Genomic DNA, 24,675 nt, shown 5'->3' with positions numbered 1-24,675 from the left:
CTTTCTGTTATTGCTTTCTAGTTTAATTCCATTCTAGTCAAAAAATATACAAATACAAGATTCTTAAATTTGTTAGGGTTTGTTTTATGACTCTGAATATGATCCATGTTCATGAATATTGCATCTGCACTTGAAAAGAATGTGTACTCTACTGTTGTTGGGTAGAATGTTCTAAAAAAGTCAATGAGATCCAGCATGTTGATAGTCCTGTTCATTTCTTCTATCTTCTTACTGACTTTTTGGTCTATCAGTTTTATTGATTATTGAGATATGTTGGAAGTCACCAAATGTAACTGTAGGTTTCTCTATTTCTCCTTTCAGTTCTGTCAGTCTTTTTGTTAAGCAGATATATATATATCTACATATATATGTGGATATATATATATTTAGGATGATGTCTTCTTGGTTGTGATGATTAATATTATGCATCAACCTGGCTAGCCTATGATGCTCAGTTGTTTGGTCAAACACTAATCTAGATGTTGCTGTAAAATATTTTGTTGATGTGATTAACATTTATAATCAGTTGACTTTAAGTATAGGAGATTACTGTCAATAATGTGGGTGGGCCTCATCCACTCAGTGGCAGGACTAAAGGGCAAAAACTAGGTTTGCTGGAGAAGAAATTCTGCCTCAAGACTGTAACATCACCTCTTGCCTGAGTTTCCAGCCTATTGACCTGCTCTACAAATTTCAGACTTGCCAACCCCCACAATTTCGTGAGCTAATTCTTCAAAATCAGTCCCCTCATCCCTCTCTCCCCATATTTGTTCTTCCTCGCCCTCCCCATATATATATATATATACATATATATCCATAATATCAGTGGTCCTGTTTCTCTGGTGAACCCTGAATGATACATTGGTGAAATGATTCTTTTACATCATATAATATTCTTCTTTATCCTGATAATATTCTTTGCTCCAAAGTCTCCATTGTCTGATATTAAAGTAACAACTCCAGCTTCCTTTTGATTAATGTTTTCATGGAATGTAATGTTTCATTCTTTTTTAAACCTATCTATATAATTATAGTGGATTTCTTGTGGACAACATATAGAACAGGGTCATGTTTTTAAACCAATTCTTACCATTTACACCTTTAAATAATATTTTAGATCATTTACATTTAATATAACTATTGATATGTTTAGATTTAGGGCTACTATTTTATTGCTTTATCTACTTTTTAAGCAAAATACTTTAATATTGTTTGCTTTCTCATATCTAAATACATTCATCGTTTTGTTTAAAAAACTGAAATACTTATCATTCAACAAAAATTCAATTAAACATGAATAGGAAGAGAAAGAAAGACTTTTAGAATGTCCATCTATAATAAGAAATCTTTACCTGGACCTGCAATTATCACAGCATTTTTCAGTTCCCATAATTCCCAAGGAGGCTTTTTGTACTTGTTTGTCCTCAAAATGAGACAAGATGATTCTACCCAAGACAAAATTTTAAATTAAATAAAAGAACAGAAACGTATATGTTAAGTTCATTCCTGAAAATAATGAGGTAAAATAATCATTAATTGATTCACTTGGGACCTCATTATTTGACTTCAGCTTACTCAGACACAAAGAAGTTAGCCTTAAAAATTCAGCACACATGTAACAGCAACAAAATATTTTTTCAAAATACTGATAATTATTTAGCCAAATTGTTTTCTTAAAAAAGCATCATCCATAAATCCATATTATTGGCATAAAATAAATAATACATACTGTCTCCTACATCTGCTAGAATGAAGATATTTTTCCATCTTTGCCATCATCTTTAATTTGTATAATCGAAACTTCTCATTACGTATCTCAGTAAGAAGGTGCCTGTCGATTAAAAACATCACAGGAATATGTAAAACTGTATTGGCAACTTTCTTACTTTTTATTTATTTTTTTTTACTGTTTATTTTTCATTATCTACAAAACCCACACCCCATCAAGATAAAAAACATTTCTAGCATCTCAGAAAGTTCTGTTGTATTCCTTTCCAGTCAATGCCCCCAACAAGAAGTAAACATTTTTCTGATTTTATAAAAATTGCTTTTGAAAAAAATTCTTCCTGTGTCCAAGTATCAATTCTTTAGCTGCTTTGAAAAAGTATCATAAACGCTAAGGTTTTTCATTTCAATTTACATGTCACACACTTTTTGGCTTCAAACAAGGCTTCTACAATTTATTAATTTTTACCTTTTCCCAGTAAAAAGGTTATTCTTTAATTTATTTTGTATAAGAAACTAAAAGCACTGATGTAAGGAATACTGAAAGAAGCTCAAATTTGAGCCTTTATCTCTATCTGCTCTTCAGGACTTCTCGCCCTCCAAAACTGTCTCTTAGTATTATGGGTTATTATGGAACACCAGTCAAGTATTAGAATTAAGTTCATTTTTCAATCAATTATAACTGATTTGTCTGCCATATCAAATTTATTCAAAATTGTTAAATAACATTAAAGAGGTGTTTGTTTTCTAAAGTCAATGCAGCCATAATTCATCGTGACTCTGTTAATTTCTAGTCTTCTGTGAAGAAAGCCCATGAATATCAAATATCAGATGACGACAATCTCCCAATTAGCTTTGCGTATCTTTGCAAGAATAAATAAAAGTCCGTGTTAACTAGGTTTCAGATATTTCAAAAGAAAACAATGATTTACTTATAATATCTAAGGGACAGCATTAGTAAAATCCTCATCAAAATAGACTTCACTCACTAAAAATTTGACTATTCAACCTTCTGACTGATTAAATACCTCTGCATAATTCTCAAGGAGTTCTGGAAAGTCTGAAGACACAAATGATCCGTTATTCAAAAACATTCTTGTCATCTGAAACCACCAGCCACCATGCTCTTCCATGTAATTATCCCCAAAGTCTCTTCCAACTGTTGACTCTAGCTCCTAGGTTAACCATATACAGTTCCTCCTTATCCACAAGGGATACATTCCAAGACCTCCAGTGGATGCCTGAAGCCGCAGAATAGTACCAAATCCTGTATGTATTATGTTTTTTCCTATAGATATGTACCTATGAAAGGTTTAATTTATAAATGTAGGCACAGTACTCTTGTGCTTTGGGGCCATTCTTAAGTAAAATAAGCGTTACTTGAACACAAGCACTGCGATACTGCAACAAGTGACTAACAGACAGGGAGTAAACACAATGTGAATGCGCTGGACAAAGGGATGATTCTAAGGGAGTCGAGGCCAACTGAGTGGGATGGCACAAAATTTCATTACAGTACTCAAAGCCACCACTGATTTAAAATTTATGAATTATTTCTGGGATTTTCTATTTAATATTTTGGACGTGGTTGTGAGTAACTAAAACATAGAAAGTGAAAATGCAGATAAGGGGGCCCACTGTAATCTCATTCTTTCTACCTCAAGGGATAAAAATCAGTTCTTTTTTGCTTTATTTTGTTTGTTTAGTTTACCTTGTTCCCCTCCTATAGAAAAAAAAAAACAAGAAAACAAACGCCCACACTCTCTGAACTCGGTCCTTCTTTGTATTTGGTTCAGATGACCTACATTTAACTAATCTCATCAGTGTCAGGACAAATTTGAGAAAACAAAACTACAACTCTTAATGGCAAATAAATAAATATTTATTCTTCTTTTGGGACTACAAAAATAAGTCCTGTATTCCACAGAATAAAAACAATTTGAAAATTAAAAAAATCCTAAACCATTCATGGAAATCACTTGGATCCACTGAAAGATCTATTGGACTGAGATTATTTTGCGAATTATTCTCTCTTAAAAAAAGATTACAATAACTTTGGGGTTTGGCTATTTAAGGTAACAGCAAATGCAGACATTGGGACTTTGCCTGTGGTATGAATTCTGCAATTAAAAATATAAATTTACATGAAGATTACATGATGACTGGACAAGTTTCTTCTCTCAGTGACAGAATTACGGCATAAGATAGACTCTAAAAATTTTGTAAGTAACTGACCTTTCCAGGTGAGAACCAGCAACTTCATTTATTCTTAGACTTTCTAGTTTTTTCTAGAAGAGGGTTGTCACCGGGATGATACAGATCCCTCCTGAATCCTTGCTCAATTCTTTTTTATCCTGATTAATCCTATAGTTTTAGTTTCCTCAGGATTGATGCAAAGGGTAACCTGTCTGTACCCAAAATTCAAGTATGGGTTTCTGGCACCACTATTTGATTTGAATCACTGTTATTTCCTGTTAAATCTTAATGAGATAACCATTTAAAATATCTTTTAAGACCCAGAGAAACAAGAATTGTATTTATTGATGAACCTTCAAATGCACAATATAAAACTGGATATTAACGTCCTCAGTACCTTTAACAAAATACACAAATAAAATCAGAACTGGTAGGAATCAACTTATGCTTGATATATTCCATATTTAATAGTAACATGTACAGCTATGTTCTATCCCAATTATTTAAATTAGATCATAAGAAGCTTGACAGATACAACTGTCTAAAGGAAAACAAGAATTGTTACGTACAAAAAAAGGATGGTTTTGTCATCTTCTATGTTAAGAAGGAAAAGCTACTGACTACTCAGAAGGAAAATCTTAAAATTTGCATCAAACATTTTTACCTAATTAATTCCTATTCTTCTTTCAGATTTGAACTATCACTTCCACAAGGAAGCCTTATCTGACTTTTTTAACTTGGGAAATACCACACACCATTACATATTCTTACTACTCAATGCAATTTCCCTTCATTACACTAAACACAGTTATAATTTTAAATATGTTGCATGATTCCTTTTTTAAAAAATTTTGATTGTTGACATTTTCAAACACAAAAGGAGAACAGTAAAATGAAGCCTATGTATCCATAGTTATGTGATTCTCTAAAGAATTACCATTCCCATTATACCAAATTCTATGGAAGCAGGTACTTTGCTTTTCTTTACTATTATATCTCCCACACATAGCATAGTTCATGGAACACAGTGGACACTCAAAAACACATTGTTTAATGATGCATAAAAACAAAAACTGTAGTGGGAGGCACTCTCTTATCATTTTACTAAAATGAGCTAATATGTCCATTTAAGATCTCAATTTATTCAGCTACACAAAGGTGTACTCTGAAAATACTTCATCAGCTTGGCAGCCCCATTGATTACCATGTATAGGTTTTTCTCCTGAGATTCTTTTTCCTACAGATGAAGGAACAAAGTATTGGTAAATGCTGCCCCGAAATCTTTGCAAGATAATGTTTTCCTTTACAACAAAAAATCTCATAGAATTTAAGTGCCACCAAACTACTTGTTGAGTACTTAAGTAGAATGGTTCTCCTGCACTTAGATACTGAACACTTAATATTGACTTACAGCAGTCTATCAGTACAGTGCAACACAATGATTCATACACAGTCAAGGAGAACTGGCATAGTCTCATGGAACTAACCAAGAAAACAAATAGTAACAAGAGTCAAATAGGGACTGAGAGAAATCCTCTGGAATAATCACCACTGTAGCATGGGAAGGAAGAATCAGTAACAAAATCAGTGGTAGTTGAAGTAACTATGGCTGAAGACATCGCAACTTGACAGGATCTGAGGAGAGGAAAAGAACCTGTTCATTAATGCACAATGGTAGCTAAGTATTCCATAGGATCTCTGTGACAGGCCCAAGTACTGTCCTGATTTAGTTAATTCCTCACACTAACTAAGGCATGCTGAAATTAGCTCATCTCCAAGTGGCAACTCTTACCACAAATGTTCTTCTTACATGTCCTCTGGATTTGGGGAGGTTTTCTTTTTCTTTGTTTTTTTTTTTTTTTTTTTTACTTTAAATGCACTCACAAATTACTTGGGATACTGGAAATAGCCTCAAACACTTTCGAGGTTTATATGGAAAGAAAGAAAGAAATCTGCAAGCGTAAAAACAATAAATTTTTTTTTACCTATTTACGTTAATGTCTGCAGGAGCCCAGAGGACGTGACAAGAACTTTGAAGTCCATCACGACCAGCTCTACCAATCTCCTGATAATATGATTCCATTTCCTTAGGAGCACCATAGTGAATGACTTGGCGAATGTCAGCTTTATTAATGCCCATTCCAAAAGCTATGGTAGCTATGACACACTGAGAATAAATCACAACACAGTTTGACAAACATATTTAGTAGAATGAAAACCTTACATTTATACCTTTTTGTAACAATAATTTGTTCATTAACTTAAGTCCCTGGCACAAAGTGGAATTTAATGTTATTTCAACCAATCATTTATAGATGATCTGCCCGACTAGCAGATTAAGGACTGGTGACTAGAAATGGGATTTCTGTTCACTCTCTATAAAAAATAGTAAATAAAGTGGTCTATCTGAACTCCTATGAATACAAGACACAAAAGAGGCTCAAAATATTTATTGTGTTAAAGAAAACTTTTGCATTATAATGAAGTTTCAAGCGTCCTTACCTGATTGCAGAGTATCTTAACATTCTCTAATATTAATCTAAGATGGAAGCTTCTCATTAAAGATGGTGGGATGAAACATGATGCATTATCTCTGCATCTTTAAGAGGGTAAAATTGATAGGATGTCTCATATCTATGAATATACTGAGGTAAGTTTACACAACTGTGGGACATTTTAGGGAAGAATTAGTGATAAGACATAGAAAATTTTTTTTTAGGTAATAACAATAAAAATACAAATAGGTAAGAAAGAAAAATAGCCATAATATACTACATGGCTCAGAGATCATAAAAAGCATTTACAGAGTAATAATTATGTAAATCGTATACACTAATCTAGCCAAAATTATGACATAAACATATTAGGAGGAAAGGGGGTTAGAAATACACGGACAAGGTAAGAAAAAAGGGCAGTAAAGAATGTGAAAGAGAGCTAACCTTTCATCTTTCAGAGAGAGGAGTCGATAAATAATGCCTACAACTAATACACAAATAAACAAAAAATTAAGTAGGAGCCATGTACGTAAACTATGGCAAGATATAGTAGTAAAGTACCAAAAGAATCAGCTAAAAAGGTTGTGAATGGGAAACAGAAGTGGGAAAGACATGAGGCCTTGAAACTTTTTACTGTAAGAACAGTAGACCTATCTGCATGCCATTTCATAAAGACTACATGCTAAGATGGACCAGGAATACGAAAGGAAGAGAAAAGAAGGAAAGAAGAAAGGAAAGGAGGGAGGAAAGGAGGAAAATGCTGAGTAAGTAAAAGAAAGTATGAGAAAGGTGAGAAAAAAGTAAATATAGGAATGAATATCATACTAAGTAAAAGCTCTGGCTGAGTAAGACTCAGCAATTTTTTGCTATATGTAAGAGTCAAAAGCAACACAATAATAATTCTAATTTTAATTATATGATATTATTTTTAGGTGAGATCAACCTATTTTACAGACATGATTTTCAAACTATCCTTATAAACTCTCAGGTGTAAAGATATTTTATCAAATAACTTATTCACAACATCGTTCGTAAAAAGAAAGGACTCAAGGCATCTTGAAAGGGGAAATGAAATACAAAAAGATACAAAACTAATAAAAGTGAGGATTAAAAGTAAAAATGAATGGTCAAGACTAAAAATGCCTATCTACATGCAAATGTGGTTGGATCTGGTTATAAAAATAAGAAAGAAAAGTATACTTTTTTCTAAAATTACAAAAGAAAATTTAAGATTCTAAACATCACTCAATGTAAGACATTAAGAGCTACAGCTGTCACCTCCACTTTTAGAGCCCACACTAATGTATATAACAACTGTAAAAACACACCAAAGTGAATATCTAGAATTCTATACATTATGCACTCAGTAGGTATTCAATTCTCGGTAGCAAGTAATCAATTGCAAGAACACCTGACTATTCTACATAGATGATGAAACATATTTTCATCATCTTTACAAAGTGTTTGAGAACTTTCAATGCAAATATGAAGCTTTTGAATTCTTTATAATGGCAAAGTAGGAGTATATTGGGCCAGCTGTCAGATAAAACAGAATATCTGATATCAATGTAGGGAGAAAAAACCAGTATCAATTTTTAAATTTTCATAATGTGGATAAAAATTTGTGACATCCTGCCATAGAAAGGAAGAATACCGCAACACATACATGTATATACTCTTCCAGAAATTAGGTGTAATTAATGATCATTGTGAAGTTTCCTAAGCCATATTTCAAAGCATTACTGTTTTAATGAAGCTGTGTATTGGCAGGAAAATCAGGCACATCCAACAAAGTCTCCTGTCACAACGTAACATGAATAAAGTTTGTACTCTTTCATGTTCTGGGAGATGTTTTACTCTAAATGAATAATTACTAATACATTAAGATAGAAGAAACCATTGGTCAGTTAATGGCTTGAAGACTGATTATTAAGATTCAGTAGTAGCAGTAGCAGCTAATAAATGTTATTTGACAATATTCAAGACACTGAAATAACAGAACAAAAATATAAACACCAAAGAATTTGGATAAAATTTCTATTCTAAACAGCTGTGAATGGTATTCCTATCTTTGGAAAGAAGGGAAAGAGAGAGTAGATGCTTTCAGGCGGGTATGCATTACAGCATGACTATGTGTAGTGAAATTTATAGACAGTGAATATGAATCATACTTAAGCTTTTCAACAACATTGATAACAACTAGATATCAGAAAGAGAGATGGATAGAGAAGAAATGGATGACCAGTGGGACAGAAAATGTGAGAGCTGAAGTTAAATTCCTAACTTCAGGGGAGGGCTCTTCCCTGGACTTATAGTGACCGAGTGCGGATTTCATGTTGACAGTGTCAAGTTGTTGACTTAAACCTACTCATGTGCCTTGAACTTAAACTCTCCCAAATAAATCCTCTATGACACCCACTGAGCCAGTCCAATCAGGACAGGAATCTCAACTGTAGAATTTCACAATAGCTGCATCAATACCCTTTCCCTTCTTCAGTTTCTCTTCTTCAAATCAATCCAACTTATTGCTGCCAGTCTAATGTTTCTATAATCCTATTATCTTGTTTAAAAACACAGAGTAGTACATCATGATGGTTTTCAAATGATTCTGCGGCACTCCAAGGATTATAAGACCCCAACAGGGAGTGTCTTCAAGGTCTAGAGATTCTTGGACCTCCTTTTCCCTCACATTAACTTCAGCCAGAGTTATTCTACTTTAATCCGTTTTACCTATTACATAAAATTGTATCTAAACTAAAAATTCTAAGGCTAAAGTAGTCAGAGAAAACTAACAGGTATATGATACCAAGCCCAGACTGCTTCTTTGCAAGTTTTAAAGCCATCTATAACCTGGCCAACCAACCCATTCAACTGTTCTCTCAAGTCTCTAATGGTTCCACCCTGCCTCTTTGTCCATACTTTGTGCCATTCCTACCCCACATTCTCTTTCCCTCCAACCATTCCATACCAGTCCCATTTCCTGAACCCAGTATGTGTTCTCATATCAAAGTGTCTTTGTACCTGCTAGTCCTTCTTCCTGGAATTCTACAACCAATTCCTTTTTCCTCATCACTTACTGGCCTGGCATACTTGAAAAACTTCTATTTACATGTTTGGACTCTAATTGAATTTTCCTGGATGGACCACCCCCATTACACAACTACCTTGACAGAGCTATTCCTCCCTCCTCTGTGCACCTAAGCACTACGTACAGATTGCTATTTATACTAATCTGCAAGTTTGTTCTCCCACATTTATCAGAGGGACTGCTTTATGTTCAACACAAAGGAAGTATTCAATAAAGATCTGGTAAATAAACATTTGAGAAATATCTACTTCCACTATGAGCAACGGAGAGCAATGATGATTGATCCTTATACCTGAATTTCATCTCTCACAAACCTATGATGAATGTCTTTCCTTGTGCGAAAACTCATGCCCGCATGGTATGTTCCACAGGATAGATTCAGTTTCCTAAGTTCATCTGTAACTTGTTGCGTCATTTTTCTAGAAGGACAGTAGATGATTGTCGGACCTTTAAATTCCCAGTGGGAACTAAAGAAAAAGAAGAACAAAAGAGCAAATATATATACTGTATACATGCTTCAGACCAGTTTGGTTTTATCTTATTTAATTCTTCCTTTCTACTTTCTAAAGAAAAGACTAAAGGAAGAAAGCCTATCAAAAATAATGATATATTTAAGTGCATGAAAATTTAAAACATTATGGAGAATCAAATGTCCAAATGAATTGTGTGAAGTCCCCAAAACTCAGTTTTGACTTTCAGTTCAAATTAAAGCTAAAACCAGAGACAAATTTATTTGTTTTAGCTGAAACCTTGATAAAAACTTATAAACAACAGATACAAATACTTTGGGGAATGCAAGGCACCAGATTAACAATCAGTCTAGTGAGGGTTTACAAAGGGGTATGCATAAAATTTGTTACACTGTTCTTATTCTCGCTTATGGTAATAAAGTTGAGTTTCTAAATGTTTACTAAAGCAAGAGCTTTCTTATAATATTGAAAGATTCCTTTTACAGTTCAAAGAAGTATTTACTAGTAATCTTGAGACTGAATGTTATAGAAAACATCTATTAGAATGTATTTTGTAGAAACTTGTGCTTCTTTATTAAAAGTGTAAACAATTTCCATAGAAGTATAAACAATTTAAATGTTCAATTTCCATAGAACATTTTACTTAACGCCTAAAAATATTAATTTACATAAGTGCATTCATTTATGCTGACAATATAAAAAAGACTATACTATTTTAGATTTAGGAAAAGTTAATCAATTTCAAATGTATATAACTTCTGATCCAATTTCAATTTTAGGATTCTAATTTACAAAAATATTTGCTTATTGGCCAAAAGACAAATGTAAACAAATATTCACTGCAACACTATAATAGTAAAAAGTCATCTAAATGTTCATCATTATCTACACTCATACTATGAAATATTAAGCAAACATTTAAAAATTAAACATTAAAAAAATTATAAAACCTTTAAGGACTATGACAAAAGCCACTGAAAACTTAAGCAGAGGAAAAAAGGCAATAATTTCACTACAAGAGTCATACTGAATAGTCTGCTCAAATCTATTTTTGACAGCAACCAAATGGGCTTCAATATCAAAAATTCACAGTAAACTACTTAATGGAGTGAAAAAATATAAGTTTTTTTTTTTTAGTGTATAAAAATCTTATTTTAAGGCCAAGCACAGTGGCTCACACCTGTAATCCCAGCACTTTGGGATGCCAACGTGGGCGGATTACCTGAGCTCAGAAGTTCAAGACCAGCCTGGCCAACATGATGAAACCCCGTCTCTACTAAAAATACAAAAATTAGCAGGGCATGGTGGCATGTGCCTGTAATCCCAGCTACCCAGGAGGCTGAGGCAGGAGAATCGCTGGAACCCAGGAGGGGGAGGCTGCAGCGAGCCAAGAATCCGCCACTGCATTACAGCCTGGGCGACAGAGCAAGACTCCATGTCAAAAAAAAAAAAAAATCGTATTTTAAAAACAAGTTTTCAAAGAAGAGAAAACTACTCACCAAAACCTAAATATTGTAATATCCTACATATATTAATGCTCTAACTTAAGAAAATGCAATATATGGAAAGATAGGAAAGATAGCAAAGATACTTTAAATTAAAAAACATTTTGCATAAATAATGGATATAGTTTGCAACTATTTCTGTATCAACTTAACAACAACAAAAAACTGCAACTATATACCTGCACAGTAGTAGAGTCAGAGAAAGGAAGTCTATATAACTAAATGCCAAAATACCAACAGTGATCACAACTGAGGTACGGAACTGGAAAATTGGAGTCCTTTTCAATTTATATGCAACAGTATTGTTCAAATTGATATCGACCATATATCACTCTTTTTTTAAAAAGGTGGAAAATATGTAAAAATTTGAATTTATGTAACAGATAAATCAAAAGAGTAAAAATTCCTATTACAAAAGGAGTCATTGCTTTGCCAAGTGATTTGCTACAGACTGTTATTTCCTCTTAATTTTCTGAGGGGAGAAAATTCTGATCTAATCTAACCACTAAATTATATGAGAGGCTCATCTATCTCACTTAAATGTATTATGAATATATTATAATTAAGGCTTTAACAAAATAGGGTTAGTTTAAGAAACACCTTAGCTCAATGGATAAAAATATGTGAATACTGATAAACAAATTAAAGGAATTTAGAAGAATTAAAGGAAGGGAAGAAGATGGAAATAACGGGCAATGCTCTGAAGCCTTAATTATCCTCTACCTCACTGCTCATGAAGAAGAAAGTTTCTGTTCACCTAAGATCTGTAGAAAGCGTTCTGACTCTCAATGGTTTCCTGCTATCCTAAGTCTTCTTGGAGGATTAAAAATGGGTACAAAAATCTTTCTTGATCTGCTTTAAAAAAAATTTCATATTAAATACCTAGATCTTCAGTAGTGTTGAATGTTACACTGAGTCTGGTCTGTATTTCCTAGTAAGGAGTTCCAGAAAGGTATTCCAGACTTAAGGATGTGTTTGCAGACAATAATTTGTAAACTGCACAGAAAGCAACAAGGGGCACTGGGGAGAGGGGATATCTGTTGAGGAAATTATAATAGTCTGGGCTAAAAAGTAACAAAGACCTCAATTAGCAGAGTCAACATGAAAAACAGAAAGAAACATTTGCATAGGATATTATAAGAGGACCAGGACGTCAGAAAAACAGGAGAACAATATTATACACAAAAAAGGCAAACTGCTTTAAAAAGGTGAGTGTTATTATAAGGGAAAGTGCCACAGAGAGTGTTATTATAAGGGAAAGTGCCATAGAGAGTGTTATTATAAGGGAAAGTGCCATAGAGACTGAACAGGATCGAAGATTAGGAGGAGATAATGATCTGACTATGGAGACTCTAACCCAGGACAAACAGCCTTCTTCAAAAGAACTTTTCCTCTTTAGGATGAAAGGGAAGTGAAACATAATGAGTACTCACTTCAGAGAGCACTAGAATGGCCAGAACACTCAGAATATATTCGATCCATTCTTCTTTTATTCTGAATATAGGACAAGAAAGCCAGGAGCAAATCCTACATTTAAATTATTCCTACATTTAAATTAGTCCTTAAGGTCCTCAAGAATAACTCCAGGATTTTCTTGGCCTAGCATCAATCTTCCCTTTAGAGGAAAACACCAATGATGTTCTTTAAACTCTATTTGTCTATGCTTGTTTTGTGCTTGTGTTGGTAGAAGCAGCTTTTTTTTTTTTTTTTTTTTTGAAATGGGGCCTTGCTCTGTCATCCAGCCTAGAGTACAATGGTGTGATCTCAGCTCACTGCAGCCCCAACATCCTGGGCTCAAATGATCCTCCCACCTCAGCCTCCCAAATAGCTGGGACTACAGGCATGCACCACCATGCCCAGCTAATTTTTGTATTTTTTGTAGAGTCAGGGATTCACCATGTTGCCCAGGCTGGTCTCGAACTCCTGGCCTCAAGTGATTCTCTGACGTCTGCCTCCCAAAGTGCTGGGATTATGGGTGTGAGACACCATGATTGGACAAGAAGCATTTATTTTAATGTTTGAAATTATAAACTGGCCAGGCACAGTGGCCAACACCTGTAATTCCAGCACTTTGAGAGGCCAACACAGGTGGATCACTTGAGGTCAGGAGTTCGAGATCAGCCTGGCCACCATGGTGAAACCCTATCTCCACTAAAAAATACACAAAAATTAGCCTGGCATGGTGGCGCACACCTGTAATCTTAGCTACTTCGGAGACTGAGGCAGGAGAATAGCTTGAACCCAGGAGGTGGAAGTTGTAGTGAGCCGGGATCGCGCCACTGCACTCCAGCCTGGGTGACAGAGCAAGACACTGTCTCAAATAGTAAAATAAAGTCTTATAAAAAGTAAAATAAAGGCTTTTGAAAACTTCTTAACATATATATTTAAAATGCCTTTAACCAAAATAAACAGAAAAACAGTACTAACGTCAGTTTCCTCAACAGTAAAATGAAAATAATACGTAACTTACTGAGCAGTTATAGGGATTAAATTAGATCATTTATATAAAGCACCTACAATCGTTCTTGGAACACAATACAGGCTCCACTGTACTTGTAAGATGACCTTTTCTAAGTTCCTTAAGACTGAAGTCATGTAATTAGTAAACTAGACAGAATTCAGATGAAAGAGACATTTTATGTTTGCTTGTTTACTTGTCAATCATTAAGAGTATATGTCCTAGCCAGGCATGGTGGTACAAGCTTGTAGTTCCAGCTACTTGGGAGACTGAGGCAGGAGGACTGCTTGAACCCAGGAGTTTGAGGCTGCAGTGGGTTGTGATCACACCACTGCACTCCAGCCTGGACGACAGCGAGACCCTGTCTCTATAAATAAATAAATAAGATTTTTAAAAATAAAAATAAATAGTATATGCCCTGTTTAAGCAACAGAATGGGGTATTAAAATATTAGGAGAAATAGTTTCTGCTTTTAAAAATAGACTATTCTCAATCACTGAATTGATTATATAACATCATGCTTGACTTGAACCAAAACTAGGTGGAATTTGAAATATGTTAAATATGCATTAGAAGGAAATCATAAATAACATAAAATACACAAGTTGTTAAAAAAAAAAAAAAAGGAAATCATTACCAAAATTCATCAACCATTAAATCCTTACCTTGTTTTGACAAGAAATGGCTGCAGATCCTGAAGGATATTCCCTGTTTTTCGCCTAACTTCTAAATACAGGTTTGGTCGATCAAAGCCAGTACAGGTGATCTGAGGATTTCTCAAATTTAAGCAACGTACAATGTCTTCCCGGATTGAAGAACTTGCAGTAGCAGTAAGTGCAACAATTGGAACCTGAATGATGTAAAACTGATATTTTAAAAAGGAAAGAGCTCATTCATTCCCAACATGTCTATTGCTTTCTTACAAAGAGACTGGTAAGACAATAGTTTGCGGTACAATGTTAAAGACACAACTGTAAAATTTTTTTGCAAAGAAAAAATCTCCCTACTAACTTGTTTCTCAGCCTTCTGGATACAATATTTACTTTTTAAAAATCAGAAATTATTTAAACAAAACGTTAAATCCATGAGGTTTCCAAATGCCATTTACCTTGTCTTATTAAATTAAGCCTACTTGTTAGCTATCGACTTCTCCATTTATTATTTTTTAACATTACATTTGAAATGGTGCTGATATAAGCAGGGGGGTATATTATGCCTTATATTTGATTAATGTATAATTACAAATGATAAACTCTCAATTCACTGAAAATCTAACTATATAAAGCAATGGTCTTTTTTTTTTTTTTTTTTGGCCTCCTATTTTAAATATATAGGTTTATGGCTTCACAAATCTGGAAGCAAAGCTCTAATGACCCAGATAACCTCTCTTCAGTGGTACTGAGATAATCAATAATGTACTATATATAGGAAATATGTATAAATGAAACATGCATTATTAATTGATTGCTAGCAAAGACTTCTTGACTGGATTGGCAGACAAAGCAGGAGACTCAGCAGTTATCAGGAAAAGCATGAATATGTCATCTTCCAGAAATTCTAAGGTACAATAACAACATGCCTCCCCTAAAACTGGATCTCATATTTTTATTCTATTACAGGAAATTACACTTAACTATGGTATTATTTCATAATCAGAAAAAGTGGACTGTCTTACAGTTGTTTCTAAATTATCAGCTGTTCTATCACCAAGAATATAACTTTCTTAAAAATATTCTTTTTGGCTCGTGACAGATACAGGAAACAATATTCTCATAAAATAGCTCTTCAGATGCACTGCATCTATTATACAAACCAACTATAGCAATTATCTTGTATGTAAGTGGAAATGTATGTGCAATCTACCAATTTGCAAAGAAGCAATTCTAGAATACGACTCAAAATTAAAACAAGATCAATTTATTAAAAATTAAAAACTACTTTTTCAATCACTATAATTTTACTGAATTAAAAATTATCTCCAAACTAATATTTAAAAATAATCAATTAAGTTTAAGAGTAGGTTTTTTCGAATTAAAAAAATTAAATCAAAACTAATGTGACGAGATAATTGGCATAATTTGTACATTCTTTATCCTTAAATTTTGTGACACTATTTTAAAAGGCAACCCCAAAATTAATTTCATTGATTTGTGGCTTACAATCAGATTGTTCTCTGAATTTACAGTGCCTGCCTAGCAACTTAAAGATGAACAAGCTAATCTATAAAGAGGTTGGTTTCTCTAATCAGCCCCTAACATGGGTGTATCTGTGTTAACACACAGGTTTTAACAAATATAAGGCTGAGAATAAGGGAGGTTTAAAAATTAAAGGTTCTTAGAACATGCACATTCTCACTCTCACAGTAAAGCACTTTCACCAGTTAAGTGTTTTGGTTAAATAATTTATATAAATGCACTAATAAAATACTTGTTTAACTGCATATTAAAAACAGTAATTTTCAGGATAAAGTCCATAAGAAAAGAGGGTTGGGTTTGTTTCTAAGCAATATAATGTATAAGTGGGCAGGTAATGTATTTAAGAAAATGAGGAAGTAAGCATGAAACATGACATATATTTAAGAAGTTAACAGAAAAACCAGGCAAAAGAATGGCAGCACAGTGGAAAAAGTCTGTTTTGGAATCAGATTGCTTGAGTTGAAATCCTGTTTTTGCCACTTACTAGATGTGAGATTTTGAGCTCTTTATTTAACTCTCTAAGCTTCAGTTTCCTCATCTATAAAATGGCTACAATAACAGTGCCAATCTCATAAAATTGTGAATATCAAGTGAGATAAAACATGTAAAGTGCTGAACGTAATGCATGAAATATAGTAAGCACTCAAAAAGTTTCAACTATTATAAATATTGTTATTAAAATAAATAAAAAGAATTCTATATAAGAACTTCAGAGACATGAGTACTACCCCCAGATTTGCAACTGACGTTTGCAAGGGCTCAGTTTTTTCAGCAAAAAAAATGAGATGGAGAGGGCTATATGATGTGTTAGACCCTTCCAACTTAAAAATTCCCATTTTGCTACCAGAAATTCCCTATTCCAGCAATCTGGTAAGAGTGAAAATCACTATAAATTTACTCTTTTGCTTTAACATTCTAGAAAGATATAGCTAAGAATGTTGCTTCTACAATTAGAAAATAAAGTAACAGAATATATTAAAAATTAATGATAAACTTCCACTTCAGCAATGAACAGAACCTTTTCTCTTATAAGTATGTGGTATTTTATGACATTTAAAATATATAAACTAGAGTGAGGCTTAAAAACAACACACACGCAGGCTGAGAAGGGTGACAATACATCCTCATTTGCTGGGACATTCCCAGTTTATGCCTGCAGTCACAGCATAATTATTAATAGCTTGAACTCTTTAATTTTCAGAAGCAAACTGCTTTGGGTAATAAATTATACTGTCACTTAGTTCTTAACTCACAAAATGTATTCTTCTTTTTCTTTCTTTTTTTTTTTTTTTTTTTTTTTTTTTGAGACGGAGTCTCGCTCTGTCACCCAGGCTGGAGTGCAGTGGCACGATCTCGGCTCACTGCAAGCTCCGCCTCCCGGGTTCACGCCATTCTCCTGCCTCAGCCTCTCCGAATAGCTGGGACTACAGGCGCCCGCCATCACGCCCGGCTAATTTTTTTGTATTTTTAGTAGAGACGGGGTTTCACCGTGGTCTCGATCTCCTGACCTCATTATCCGCCCGCCTCGGCCTCCCAAAGTGCTGGGATTACAAGCGTGAGCCACCGCACCCGGCCCACAAAATGTATTCTTTAAGTTGGCAGGTCTTAATTTCTTTTTAACAGGCAGCAAGTTTTGCTAAATCAAACAACCAAATATAAATTAATCTTAGACATATACTTCAGTGGTGTAGCGCCCACGGATTGAGAAAAGTATAAGTATCCCACCCGCTTCTAAATTCAGGTCATGTTATTAATTCTAACTTTGTACTCCATAACATCACACATACTTCATTCATTCATGCATTCATTCTAAATAGTTACTGAGTACCTACTATGTGCTGATCTTTGTAATAGATACTGGGGAGAAAGTAATAGAAAAACCCCACGTCTTAATGGATTTCACAGTTCCTCTTACTTGAAATGTAAAGAACTTTCAGACTGATGCAAAGCTTTCTGCCTGGCTGTTCTTTCTCAACACTCACTTTGTCTGATTCCTTCCAAATAGGAATCTTTGTGCCAAACAGCTTAGTGATTTCTTAGCTGTTTTTGAAATTATTGAAATAATATAGTGTGAAACATTCCAGGTTTATAGCAGTTGTCCTAGTATAAGTGGAATCAGAAGGAGAAAAAAAGCACCAAGAACAGTGAGAAAAATGATAGTACTATAACCACCAGGTGGCATGTCTCACCACTTAGCTAATAAAAAGGGTTCTTGAAAACACCAGAGGAAAAACATTTTCTCAGCCATTGCTCGGCCAACACGCTCCCTGCACTGGAGGCCCAACAGAAGGAATGTGCTTTATTAATCCTCCCAAGAAATGAAAATGATCCAATGACGTCCATGGCCAGACATAATAAAAGATTTAATTCAAGCTTAAAAATGTTTAAGAACTGTATAAAATATTTAAAACTCCTTTAACACACTCCTTCTAGAATCAAAGGCCTAGGAAAGGATTACAGAAAGTAATCTTCCTAGTTTCCAAAAGCTTACTTTAAACCATTCTAAATTAACGAAAATCAGTCCTCCAGGTGCACTGTGCCTAGTGACTTTCACCACAGAAATCCCTTCTAAACATGTACTACTAACACTGTTCATCCTTTTGTATTATTTGTACCAATTCATAATACCATCTTTCGTTTGGTGCTATTACTTCTACTGTAATAGGTATGAATCTAAACTCTTTTACTGAACTATGGGCTACCTGAGGGCAGAAATTACATTTTATGCCTCTTTCAAATCATTTGCTTTAGAAACTAGCAGGATGTCATATGGTGTAGCTATTTATGGCCCAACTCTATACTGCCCACTACCTGTTTTGGAAAGTCACTTTACTGATTCTCAGCTTTCTCATCATAATTCATTCATTCATTCACCCCATTATATATTGAGCACCTCCTATAAGCCAGGTATTGTTCCAGATTTTATAAACCAAACAATCAAAAACTCCTCCCTACAAAGAATATTCTAGTGAAAAAGAACCCACAGAAAATTAACAAAATATAACACAGTCAGTTAGACAGTGATAGTGCTATTTTTAAAACAGCAAAGACTTACGAGGAATGCTGAATGATGGGGGAGGGGGAACTAATCTGATATTTCAAATATGGTGGCCCAGGAGGCCTAAATGCAAGAGATCTGAGAGAAGTAGGGGAGAACATCCTATAGATAATGTGGGGGAAACCTATTCAGGGAGAGGAAGCAACAGGCGCAAAGCCCAGGCACTGAAGCATGCCTGGAATGTCCGAAGAAAAACAAGGAGGGTGGTGTGGCTGCATCCAGTGAATGAGGAGACCAGTAGAGAATGAGATCAGAGGGAAAATGGAAGGCCAGATCGCATGAGGATCGGTAATTCATCATAAGGACTTTTGCCTTTATTTAGAGTGAAATGGCATGCTGCTAGATGGTTCTGAGCAGAAGACATGATCTATCAGACTTCATTTTTAAAGTATCACTCTGGACGCTGTGTTGAAACAGAATGAGGGATGGGAAGAGTGAAAGCAAGAGGCTCTAAGGAGATGGTGGCTTGTACCTGGGGAATGGCAGGGATCAAGAGAGAAGTGATTTAATTCTGCATACATTCTGAAGACCTCACGAGATTTCCTTACTGTTTAAATAAACAGTGGAGTGTGAGAAAAAGAGAAAAGATTGAGGAAAATTCCAAAATTTTGGCCAATGGAGCTGCTGTTAAACAAGATGGAGGAGAGTGAGGAAAGAGCAGATCTGGAGTGCTACACAGAAGTCAGTTAGGAAGAGGTTAAGTTTGAGATACCTGTTGTGGTCATCTCACCAGAGGCATGTTGAGTAGTTACATAGATGTGTGCCTGTGTGTACACACATATATATGTACATATATTCTATTAAATGGCTAAAATGAACTCATAGTGACAACACCAAATGCTGGCAAAGAGGCAAAAACAACTGGATCACTCATATACTGCAGATATCAGTCTATGATGGAGATAAAAATTTGGGAGTTCTCAGTATAGACTTGACATTTAAAACTGTAGGCTGGACGTGGTGGCTCACATCTGTAATCCCAGCACTTTGGAAAGCCAAGGCAGGTGGATCACCTGAGGTCAGGAGTTCGAGACCAGCCTGGCCAATATGGTGAAACCCCATCTCTACTAAAAATACAAAAATTAGCCAGGCATAGTGGCACGTGCCTATAATCCCAACTACTCGGGAGGCTGACGCAGGAGAATCACTTGAACCCGGGAGGCAGAGGTTGCAGTGAGCTAACATCACACCATTGCACTCCAGCCTGGGCAACAAGAGTGAAACTCCATCTCAAAAATAAAAAAATAAAATAAAATAAAACTGTATATTGGGTGAAATGACCAAGAAAATGAGTGCAAAGGTAGGTCCAAAGACTAAGGTTTCTGGAAAGCCAACATTAAAAGGGCAGGGAGATGAGAAGAAACAGGAGGCTGAGAATAAAGAGACAGTAAGGAAAGAAGAAATCCAGGAGTGTGTGCTGTCCTATGTGACCACTAAAGAATTATTTCAAGAAAAAGTATGAAGATTTTAATAGCTACCTTGTTGAACCATGATAGAAAAATCTGACCCAAGGCCAGCCACATCACTGGAGCTCAATTAACATGGTTTGATTTTCCCTCAATATAAACTTGCTAACTAGTATATTTAATTTCTTTTTCGTTTGTTCTGTTTTAATATCTGCTCCAACCAAACTCTGTGAGATAAGCTAACAAAAGATAACTATTTCTGAGATGCCTCTCAATTTGCTATCTATAAGCAAGATTAATGAGCAATGAAATTGAACTAGACAATCTACCAAAAGAATAACAAACAATTTCTAACACACTTTACTCACAAAACTGTGAAATCCTGGGCTCAGAAGGCACCGTTGCCTCGCTACTACCAAGAAAACTTAAACATAAGCCAACTGTATTTATTCATTCAAAATTAATGTAACAGGCTAGAGAACCCAGAAATGGACCCACACAAATACACCCAAATGACTTTCAGCAAAGGGGCAAACGCAATTTAACAGGGGAAGGACAGCCTATTCAACAAATGATCTGCAGCAATTTAACATCTATTGGAAAACAATGAACCTTGACTTAAACCTCACACCTTATACAAAATTTAACTCAAAATGGATCACAGACCTAAAACATAAAACTGTAACAATTTTAGGAAAGAACCACAGGAGAAAATCTTCAGGATCTAGGGCTAGGTGAAGAGCACAATCCATAAAAGAAAAAATGATAAACTGGATTTCACTAAAATGTAAAATATTTACTCTGTGAAAGACATGGTAAAAAGAATGAAAAGACAAGCTACAAAGTGAAAGAAATATTTGAAACCACGTATCTGACCAAGGACTCATACCTACAATGTATTTTTTAAACTCTTAAAACTCAACAGAAAAAACCAAGCACTCCAATTACGTAAGGAATTTCACCAGATGCAAATTAGCATATGAAAAGAAATTCAACATTAGCCATGAGAGAAATTCAAATTAAAAGTGAGATACCACTTAACACCTATGGCTAAAATAAAACACAGTTGCAACAACAAATGGTGGCAAGGATAACTAGATCATTCACACACTGCTGATAGGAATGTACTTTGGAAAACAGGTTGGCAATTCCTTAAAAACTAAAAATACACTCCTGGACATTTATCCCAGAGAAATGAAAACTTTTATATTTTCAGATTGTTTAACCATTCACCCATTAAAAAATCTTTGAAGGCGGGGCGCGGTGGCTCACGCCTGTAATCCCAGCACTTTGGGAGGCCAAGGCAGGTGGATCACGAGGTCAGGAGATCGAGACCATCCTGGCTAACAGGGTGAAACCCCGTCTCTACTAAAAATACAAAAAGCCAGGCACGGTGGCGGGCACTGTAGTCCCAGCTACTCGGGAGGCTGAGGCAGGAGAATGGCGTGAACCCGGGAGGCGGAGCTTGCAGTGAGCCTAGATCGCGCCACTGCATTCCAGCCAGGGTGACAGAACCAGACTCTGTCTCAAAAAAATAAAAATAAATAAATAAACCTTTGAGATATACAAAAATGTTCATAGCATCTTTATACATAATAGTAAAAAACTGGAAAACAACCCAAAAGTTCTTCAACAGGTGATCAGTTAAACTGTGGTACAACCATACCATGGAATATTCTGTAATAATAAAAAGGAACAGACTACCGAAAAACAGTCATGTGGTACTTAACGGCATTTCTGTCAATGACGGAGCACATGTGGAACAGTGTCCCATAAGATTATAATGGAGCTGAAAAATTCCTATCACGAAGTGATGTCATAGCCAGCATAATGTCTTAGCACAAGGCACTGCTCACGTTTGTGGTGATGCTGCTGTCAATAAACCTACTGCACTGCCAGGCATTAAAAAGTAGAGTACATACAATTATATACAGTATATAACTTGATGAATAATAAACAAGTATGTTACTGGTTTACGTATTTACCTATACCCTTTTCCATTATTTTAGAGTATAGTCCTTCTATGTATTCATTTTTTAAAGTTAACTGTAAAACAGCCTCAGGCAGGTCCTTCAGGAGGTATCTAGGAGAAGGCATTGTTATCACAGACGACAGCTCCATGAGTGTTACTGCCCCTAAAGACTTTCCAGTGGGACAAGACGTGGAGGTGGAAGACAGCAACATTGATGATCCTGACCCTATGTAGGTCTAGGCTGATATGCGTGTATTTTAGTTTTTAACAAAAAAGTTTAAAAAATAAAAAATAATACAATTTTAAAATAAAGCCTTATGGAACGCATTAACCAAGGAAGCAAAAATTTTTGTACAGCCATACAATGTGTTCATGTTTTAATCTAAGAGTTATTACAAGAGTCCAAAGTCAAAAAATGTTTTAGGTTTATGAATTAAAGTTACAGTAAACTGAGATTAATTTATTATTGAAGAAAGAAAATTTTTAAAGAAAAATTTAAAAATTTAGTGTAGCCTAAGCGTACAATATGTATAAAGTCTACAGTAGTGTAGAGTAATATCCTAGGCCTTTACATTCACTCGCCACTCACTCACTCACTCAGAGCAACTTCCAGTCCTACAAGCTCCATTCGCAGGAAGCACCCTATACAGGTATACCATCTTTTATCTTTTATACTGTAGTTTTACTGTGCCTTTTCTACATTAGATATGTTTAGATACACAAATACCTACCATTGTATTACAATTGCCTGCAGTATTCAGTACAGTAACATCTGTACAGGTTTACAGCCTAGGAGCGATAGGCTCTATCATATAGCCTAGGTGTGCAGTAAGCTTTATCATGTAGGTTTGTGTAAGTGCATGTTCAGACAACCACGAAATGTCCTAAGAACACATTTCTCAGAACATATCCCTGTTGTTAAGCAACACATGACCACAAACAACTTGGATAGATCTCAAGGTAGTTATGTTGAGTGAAAAAAACTAATTCCAATAGGTGGCAAATTGCATGATTCCATGTACATAACATTCTTGAAATAATATTTTAGAGATAGAGACCAGATTTGTGGTTGCCAGTGGCTAGGGCTAGGGATGGGAAGAACAGCTCCAGGGAGCTTTGTGGTAAGGGAACAGTTGGCTTCCTGACTGCAGTGGTAGTTACACAAATGTACATGAGATTAAACTGTATAGAACAATACACACGCCATACAAAAGAGTACTTACAAAACTAGAAAAATAGGAATAAACTCTAGATACTGTGCAAATGTCATATTCCTAGTTTTGATATTGTACTATAGTCACACAAGATGTTACTGTTCAGGAAACTGGGTGAAAGGTACATAGGACCTCTACATACGTTTTTTTTTCTACAACTTCTTGTGAATCTACAATTTGCAAAATAAAAAATAAAACAGTGCTAGTATTATGAGTTTTTAAACCATTCACGTAAATATGCCAATCATGTAGAATATTCATGTAAAAATTTGCTTTTTTTTTTTCAGACAGAGTTTTGCTCTTGTTGCCCAGGCTGGAGTGGAATGGCCCCCCGAGTTCAAGCAATTCCCCCGTCTCAGCCTCCCGAGTAGCTGGGATTACAGGCGCCTGCCACCACGCCCAGCTACTTTTTGTATTTCTAGTAGAGACAGGGTTTCACCATGTTGACCAGGCTGGTCTCAAACTCCTGACCTCAGGTGATCCGCCCATCTCGGCCTCCCTAAGTGCTGGGATTACAGGCGTGAGCCACCGCGCCTGGCCAAAATTTGCTATTTTTTATAATTAGGGAAGAAAGGGAAATTCTAATACCGACAGCTTTAATAAAATCTCTGTAGAATAGTTCAAACTTTAGGTTTTCAATGTGATACAAGAAGGGGTAAACGGGATTTCACAGCATCCTAGAGTAAAAGGACATATGGATGAAAGATCACTGAGAAGACATTCGGACAAATATGGCCCACAGCCTGTTTTGCTATGGCCCACCAGTGAAAAATGTAACCTTTTACATTTTTAAAGAGTTACTAAAAGAAAAAAACAGAGAGAGAGAGGAATATGTGATACAGACTATATGTGGCCTATAAAGCTTGAAATATTTATTATTGGTCCTTTCAGAA

General features: G+C 35.2%; 1 protein-coding gene across 2 annotated transcripts in view; it reads right to left on the bottom strand.

Moving 5' to 3' along the window:
- WRN (WRN RecQ like helicase) overlaps positions 1-24,675 on the bottom strand; it is a 146,840-nt gene that overhangs the window by 55,229 nt on the left and 66,936 nt on the right. For both annotated transcript variants that reach the window (XM_032143574.2, XM_032143576.2), the window contains exons 18-22: positions 14,603-14,787; positions 9,797-9,971; positions 5,907-6,088; positions 1,730-1,831; positions 1,353-1,445 (exon numbers count right to left, since the gene is read on the bottom strand). In XM_032143574.2, the coding sequence (XP_031999465.1) occupies positions 1,353-1,445; positions 1,730-1,831; positions 5,907-6,088; positions 9,797-9,971; positions 14,603-14,787 (737 nt within the window). The remainder of the gene's footprint in view (positions 1-1,352; positions 1,446-1,729; positions 1,832-5,906; positions 6,089-9,796; positions 9,972-14,602; positions 14,788-24,675) is intronic.

Source organism: Hylobates moloch, unplaced genomic scaffold, assembly GCF_009828535.3.
Source record: "Hylobates moloch isolate HMO894 unplaced genomic scaffold, HMol_V3 SCAFFOLD_22, whole genome shotgun sequence".
NCBI classification, from domain to species: Eukaryota; Metazoa; Chordata; class Mammalia; order Primates; family Hylobatidae; genus Hylobates; species Hylobates moloch.
Note: the sequence above shows the minus strand (reverse complement) of the source record. Positions and strands in the feature narration are given on the sequence as shown.